The sequence below is a fragment of the Quercus suber genome, unplaced genomic scaffold, assembly GCF_002906115.3.
Source record: "Quercus suber isolate HL8 unplaced genomic scaffold, Cork oak 2.0 scaffold_503, whole genome shotgun sequence".
Classification (NCBI taxonomy): Eukaryota; Viridiplantae; Streptophyta; class Magnoliopsida; order Fagales; family Fagaceae; genus Quercus; species Quercus suber.
In genome coordinates, this window is record NW_027069952.1 from 114054 (window position 1) to 121949 (window position 7896).

Sequence of the window (7896 nt, forward strand, 5' to 3'; positions counted from 1 at the left end):
AGTTTGAGTTTTTTCACATTTGCTGATTTTTACTGATCCATGACTCTCAATCGATCTCAATTCAATTTCGATCAATCGAAACTATGAAAAATCTAGATTCTTGAATCAGCTTCTTTCCTATTCTTTCACACTAAAGACCAGCATCTTAAGCATTGTCTAATCAATCTTATAGACTCTATGAGCTATATCAAAACAAGTTTGTGTTCACATGATTGCCAAGAAATCTATACACATATAGAATTCAAAAATTCTCTTAAATTTTTCATTACAAGATGTCCAGAGAATTCTAAGTAGGGGGTTCATCCGTCCAAACAAAACTAACCCAACTTGACTCACTATATATATAAGTTTATTTAATTAACCTCATTTTAATTTTTAACTTTGATTTATTTCGATCTTTTGAGAATTAATTTAATGAATTTGGAAATTTAGAACATAGTTTAAGAATATTCTATGACGCTAATGATTTATAGAAAAAAAAATACTTAAAAAGTTGATAAAAGTCATTATTTTTTCACAAACTATGAGAGATGTGAGCACAACCTAGGTCGGAATAGATTGGATTTTACACATGTGATAGGTTGGGTTATGAATTTCTCAATCTCAAAAGGTTAGGTTGGAAAGACCTTCCATCCTGATCCATGTACACTCCTTAATAGAGTATGATAAACATGGTGGTATATTATGTATCAATTATATGTAGCATCTCTTTCACATTGTATATATCTTATATACAATATGAGATAAATTTTACGTGAGGTTTTATTTATTTATTTATTTTTTTGATAATTTGATAGTTAGTGTTGGGGATTTGAATCCTTGATTTGGAGAAGGTTTTTGGTATCAAATGATGAGTTATTATTAAGTATTCTTGGAGTACGGTGATGTGATACTCACTTCTTTTATATTTATGGTAGATTTTACTAATTAAATTCATGATAGAGTCCATCATTTATGTGGGAAGAGGAAGCATCACATCACCATACTCAAGAGTACCTAATAATTTTCCTCAAATAATACCATGTCAGTCATATCAAAATATAATAAATAAAAAACATGTGTGCAAAAATAACAACTGTCAGTTTCTTTAAGACTTTCTCCCTTCTTCCCGTGTGTGTATTAAAATGCTTAGTATTCTAAAAAAAAAAAATTTAAGAGCACTAGCATTAGGTGTGCCAAATACAAAAATTTGGCATTTGGCACACCAAACACAAAAAACTCTCCCACATTAAATTTTTCAAATGCTAAAAGTTTTAGCATTGGTGAACAATACAATTCTAATAGTAGAATTGTAAGGATAGAAATGCTAAACTTTAAAAAAAAAAAAATTATTCTACTTTTCTTTCTCCTATATCAGCCTCTCTTCCTCTCTCATTCTCTCTTCCTCACGTTCACTCTCCTCTTTTCCTATCTCACTCTCACCTCCGATCTCAATCGCCACCAATCTCACTCTTAGACGCCACTACCAATCTCTCTAGTCGACTCTTGCCAAGCCACCAACATTTTCTAGCCTTTAATCTCGCTCAACTACCACTGATCTTGCCTAGCCTCCTCTCCCCAAGCGGGGCCAAGCCTCTCTCTCTCTCTCTCTGTCTCCCTTTGGTTGTGGTGTTTTTTTTTTTTTTGGGGTTGTTGCAATGGGCTAATATTGGTGGGTTGCGATGGTTGCGGGTTGATTTTGGTGTGTTGTTTATAGCGGTTGTTGATGGTTGGATTGATTTTGGATTGTAATTACGGTGGTTTTGTGGTTGATTCTGGGTGGTGGGGAATTTTGCAATTATTTATTTTTATAAATATTGTAGGAGTTTTTTTTTTTAATTATTTTAATGTGTTATATATATTATTTTAATGTGTTAAAGGGAATAATATAATATCTGAAGTATGACGTATTGTAAAGTAGTGTGTTAAAATAGAAAAAATAGGTTTTTGCGTGTTAAAATGACATTTGGGATAGCATTGTTGATGCTAATGCTCCACCAACTTTGAGAGTAGTGGTAGAATACTGATATAGTTATTCTCCCACATGTTTCTTAATTATTGGATTTTAATACGTTGACATGGTATCATTTGATACTAAATACTTTTTTCACGATTTGAATCTCCTACACAATGTTTTGCCAACCGAGACACTTTTTCACCAACGAGCATGAGTCACGGACTCAAAGGTTCTAGCTCCATAGGGGGTATACCTAGCATTTTAAGAGTTCTTTTAGTATCATAAATAAATTCACAATTTCTGCTATAACTTTCTTATGTAGTTGGTTGCTTGTCAATTTTATATACACTCACCATTTTTTCTCTAACATTCACATTTTGTTATAGAAAGAATTGTGACAAAAGTTGTATGTTTGTTTATATCAATAGATTTTTTTGGTATTTTAATATATCAAATTCAGCGAAAAAGAAAATTCCTCATAAACACCCGCAGTTTCTAGCGTTTTCAAAGTGGTTGCCACGCTGGCACATCCCAATTCCCGGCCTGTTGTTTGCTTGAAAAAACAGGACAGAGCCGCTGTTTAGCTAGCAAAACCAAAAGAAATAGAGAGCAGCGGTCCAAACACCAAAATTTCCCACAAACTCTTTCTTGGGGACCAAACAATACAGCGTAGACGTAGTTTATATATTTTTGAAAAAAAAAATTAAAAATAAGAAATACAACCATAATCTAAAACCCTAACTCAAGTCAAAGCCCATCCAAGTTTCCAAGAGAGTAAAAAAAGAAAAAAAAAAAAAAGAAGAAGCAATGGATCAAAGCGGTGTTTCTCAAAGCAAAAGTCAGAGCGAGCCCGTGTGTGGTAAGGAGGCTCTTGATCTACTCAACTGCGTTACCCAATCGCCTTACGATCAAGACAAATGCCTCCGCCTCTTACAGTCCTTGCGAGACTGCGTGCTCAACAAGGTACCTTTCTCACTCTCTCTCTCTCTCTCATTGTTTTGTGATGGGTTTATGAACTTTGTTGCTTGTTTAGAACCGAGTACAATTCAAGTTATAGACTTATGTAAATGGGTTTTTTTTTTTTTTTTTTTTTCAAGAGTTGGGATTTTGTTGCCTTTTTGGAATTTTGTTTCACACTATGAAATAGTCAATGGAGTTATTATGCGTATTGGGGTTTTCTAAAATCCTGAAAGGACTGCTAGATTTTGCGAATTTGGGTTTGAGACTAGCAATGCCAAGTTTGTTTGTGTGGACGAGTATTGTGTTTTTGACCCAGTACTAGTCTGCTCGGTGATATTAAATATTAGAATGGATTTTTAGCTTTCGTCAATAATTAGTGTGTTTGGTGTTCTTGAAGTTAAAAAATGAACTTATGTGATGTTGGTTTTTATAGTGACACTTTAGATTATGTGTATTGGGGTATTCTAGATTTCCTGAGAAGACTGTTAGGTATTGAGGATATGGGTTAGGAACAATGCCAAATTTGTGTGGAAAACTAGTGTGTTTTTGACCCAGTAGTTGTCTGCCCGATGATATTAAATTAGAGTAGAATTTGCAACTTTCGACACTAATTAATATTTTTTGGTGCTCTTGAAGTTGAAAATGAACTTATGTCAATGTTGGAATGTTATAGTGACACTAGATTATGATTTCTAACTTTATTTTTGATTAGTAACACATGCACCTGGTGGATCTTAATATGGCCTTTACACGATACCCGGCTTTTGTGTGGTTTTCCATTTAATCTTGAATGAGCCTTCTGTTGAGAGGTCTGTGAAGATATCCAAGCATGGAATTTTTTTTTTTTTTTTTGCCTAAAGAAAGAAAACAATGTTATAACTGGACCAGCTAAAGCAAGGATGGGGAAGTTGTGTCACTACTTGCATTAAGGTTCTAGTTCAGATCAATCTGATGTGATTGCCTCTTCCATACCAGTGCCTTTACATCCCTTTGATGATAATAAGCATTACTTGCTTCCTAAACAAATATTAGAGATAATGAAGGTGCTACCTAAATTATGTCAAAGCTTTTGTCATCAAGTGGCCATTTAACAAATTTGGACCAGGTTGCTTAGCTCTTTTGTTTCAACTGTTATCCCTATCATGTACCTACTGGTTTTCAAGCTTGAAGTTATCTTCTTAGCATTTGTACTTTGTTGTCAAAGGTAACAGAAAGATGAGAATGCCCTTGTTTAGTCCATGGGTTGGTTTTTGTGTGTGTGTGTGTGTGTGTGTGTGGTGGGGGGGGGGGGGGGTGTTTATTCTGTCTAATCCATACCAAGAACCACAAAATGACTTCTCATTTGATTCGCTTTCTTTATTGGGTTGTATAGCTTCTTATTTCTCTCCTTCACAAGCACCCTAGAGTAGAGTCCTTTCGATTTTTCAAATTTTCCCCACCTGGGAAATGTGAAACATGTTGGTCATAGGTTTAAAATAATGATCCTAATTGAACTTGCCTTTCAGTTATGACATTCTTGGCAGTAAGACTTATCCCAAAAAACACACACAAAATGAAGAAGACATTGTTGGCTGTAAGATCAATATATTATTTGGCAGCATAGAGCAGACACTACAGTTATGACAACATACTCTTGATATGACATTAAACATGGTACAAACAATTTGGCTTCAAGTGAGGGTGCATATTTTGAATGGAGTAGACCTCTGAAATGCAATTTAAGAACACATTTCTCATTTAGAACATGTGAGGTCAATGGCCTTGTATTTCTATGTTTCATTTTGTACAACATACAATGCGTTTACTGTCTTTTGCTTTTCTTTTCTTATGTTTTTTTCCCCTCAAACAGAAAGTCAAGAAGTTCTTACTAACTGATCAAGAACAGCAAGAAGCAAACACAACGGGCAAGAAAGCTTGATTGAATTTTGTCTGAAGTCTGTTTTGTATCACTGATGACAAACTTGATAACTAGCACAAAATTGTTTTCACTTCGACCCAATTCATAAAGAATGCTGCTTTGAAAACATTTTAACAAAAGTATTATTCACTTTGTTGTGGGAATTTCTTTTGGAGGATCAGAAGAGTGGCATATGTTTTTCAAGCATTGAATGCTTGATTTTATTTTCTCCAATGAAAAATAATACTAAAAATATGCCAAACCTACCATACTAGTTTCGCTGTTGCAACTACTAGTAATAATATAATACTTACAGTTTTGCCATTCTTACTGATACTAGATAATTACCAAGAATTCAGACATGTCGAAACGAATCCATTTTTTTGTCCCCAAATGTTACAATGTGAAATTGTGTCTTCAGTCTGTCTTGCTGGTAGATGCAATTATGCTTATGGATGTCAAAGTCAAGCAGCATTATATTTTTGGTACTTTTTAACACATCCAATAACTTATTGTACAATGTTAGCGGTTGTGGTTCTGTGATGGTAGTATGTGGGAAACATGGCTATATTATAGCGAACAAAGGGTTGTAGAACCCTTGTGAAACCGTCTAAAAATGTTGGATATAAGTATATGGATTGGCTGTGATAGCTCTTCTTCTTCTTTTAAATAATTTATGACGTGGAATTTCACCAAGTTAGGATCTTTTGAACCCACCCTTAAGATGTAAACCATGAATATATGATTCCATCTGTCAAAACTATGTTTCAGGTAAAATCAAGAGAATTCCTAATGGGAATTGAACCTAAGATGTTTTGGTCTATGGTTCATCCAAAATCTCCAACCATTAGGTTGCAAGTGCTCTTTAAGACCTGCACGAAGCATGTTGGATTTTTAGGGCCTGTTTGATACGTGTGTTTAAATAACAGTTTTCAGATTTTTTTAAAATAAATGTAAATGAAAAAATGTATAAAAATACGTGTAATGTTGTTTAAAAATTGAAAATATATGTTTAAATTGATGAACCAAGTTTGCATTAATTACATGGGAATGTCAAGAAATTGCATTTTTCTTTTTTGCCTCACACTTTTATTGTACGCATTTAATGCCCATTAACGTAGTAACATGCAAAGCACAACCGATTATTGGTCTCCCTATTTAATGAGTAATGGCCTCCTGACTAAATGCGCTTTATGAAACATATAATGTGTAGTTCAACCATAAGGTCCATAACTGGAACTAATTCAAAATTGAGTAAATTCAAAAACGCTTTGTTTGGTGAAGAGAAGGCAAAGATAAACCACCAAACATTGATTTCAATTAATACTCTTATCAAATTTGGGGCTCAAAATTTCTCATCTCTTGTATGTTCGACTTGGTTTAAATGCGCATGTGTTCACGTTTCATTTTAACAATAGTGATCACCCTTAAAATTATGAGAAAGCAAAACGAGACCAATGAAAGTAGTGCTATTTCCCTTATACAGAGTAATTAAGACAACAAAAGAAGCAGATAAATGAAAAAAAAGATTTGTTTCAGAGAAGAGCAAGGTGAATTAGACTGCCACCAAATTGAATATAACATTAGCAGCAGCCACTATCCCCAACAACAATTTGTTAAATGTCAGAAAACTACATACGCAGCCAGACTCATCCCACAACAGTGTCACACACACACACACACACACACACACACAAACACGAACACAAAACACCAGCCCCACCTAAAAACGCCTTTCTCAATACCTAAATTCACAACATTACATTTGCCATTGCATTTTCAACCTCATCCCTCAAAAACCCATTCTCAGCCTGGCAATTCCATGTGAAATTTAAAAGCTTTAGGACATGTCCGCAGAGTGGATAAGGTATGTGAGCACCAAAGCCACCGCCATCAACACATACGCAATACCTTGGTCAATTGATGTCCCTGCGAACACACATTAACAATGCCAACCCCATCAGCTCCATTTCACAGCAGAGACTACAATCAAAGTTCTCAAAATATAAGTAATCAAAGTTCTAAGGAGAAATTATTAAATTCTTAGGGAGCAATATTCATTTACCTAGCATAATTGTGAGTCTTGCTAATTAAAATTTATTATGTGACCCATTATTCATACGAGCAAGAATAAGGAACATTGCTTTTGGAGTATCAAATAATTTCACAAAAAAAATGTGAAAGAAAGCCTCACATTTTCTTCTGGAATGGAAAAACCTTAAAACCCTTTAACTAAACAAGCTTAAAAAATTCATGACACTTCTCTCTCCTCAAGGTGAAGGATAAGATTGCAAGTTCAAAACAAAGGGTAATCTTCAAAAAGTTTAATTTTCCCTCATCTTCTAACATAGTTTCTTTCCTTTTGTTTTGTTACTCAACATCCTACAACATAGTTTCCAAAGCCCGTTTTCTAGATTTGAGTTTTACCCAATACCCAAAAGATCTAAAACCTTAAAAAACTCAGATTCACATTGCAATAAACCAAACCATTACATATCAGATCTGCAATATATATATATAAGAGAGAGAGAGATGTAACCGTCACTGGTAGGGGCAGGAGCTGGAGCGAGGTTTTGAGGGTGAACGGAAGGCAAGAAAATAGCGAAAAGGAGCACCAAAACAGCAACAACTCCCAATGAAATCCTTGTAACCGCCATTTCCTTTTCCTTGCTTTGAATTTTCAACTAAAGGGTGCAACTACAAATACAATACAAACCAAAAACTAAAGCCTCAGCTCCGATCTCTCTCTGCGACGCCCCTCAAAGCGACACGCAGAGAGAGAGAGCGAGAGAGAGAATGGTCACTCAAATTGCAAATGCAGCGAGTGTTTTTTTTTTTTTTTTTAGAGGTGGTGACTGTGGCTGTACTGAGAATATGAGAATGTGAAAGGAGGGTTATGCATCAAAAGTTTTTTTTTTTTTCTTTTATAATTATAGTGCATACAGATACAGGTGTGTTTGTAAGTTGTAACTTTGCGTTCGGTTTTTTTTTTTTTGGAGATTGCTTATAACAATTTTACAATAAATCACAGGTGGTTAGTTGTTATTGGTTCAAATTTAAAACTAACACTAAGATTACTTTTTTACCCTAACAATAACAACCT

General features: G+C 34.5%; 1 protein-coding gene across 1 annotated transcript; it reads right to left on the bottom strand.

Moving 5' to 3' along the window:
- Positions 1–6306: 6306 nt before the first annotated feature.
- LOC111984593 (arabinogalactan protein 41) lies at positions 6307–7693 on the bottom strand. The gene is made up of 2 exons (XM_024016219.2): positions 7333–7693; positions 6307–6722 (listed from the first exon to the last, which is right to left on the bottom strand). Exons 1-2 carry the CDS (start codon positions 7448–7450, stop codon positions 6634–6636), a joined length of 207 nt encoding a protein of 68 aa, XP_023871987.1. The 5' UTR covers positions 7451–7693; the 3' UTR covers positions 6307–6633.
- Between the last annotated feature and the right edge of the window lie 203 nt (positions 7694–7896).

What these genes read in the sequence shown, in the direction of transcription:
- LOC111984593 (XM_024016219.2), bottom strand. Translation starts at nt 7,450, where the DNA reads ATGGCGGTTACAAGGATTTCATTGGGAGTTGTTGCTGTTTTGGTGCTC. An exon ending in TCCTGCCCCTACCAGTGACG is followed by an intron (nt 6,723 to 7,332) that starts GTTACATCTCTC and finishes GTGTGTTCGCAG; the next exon opens with GGACATCAATTGACCAAGGT.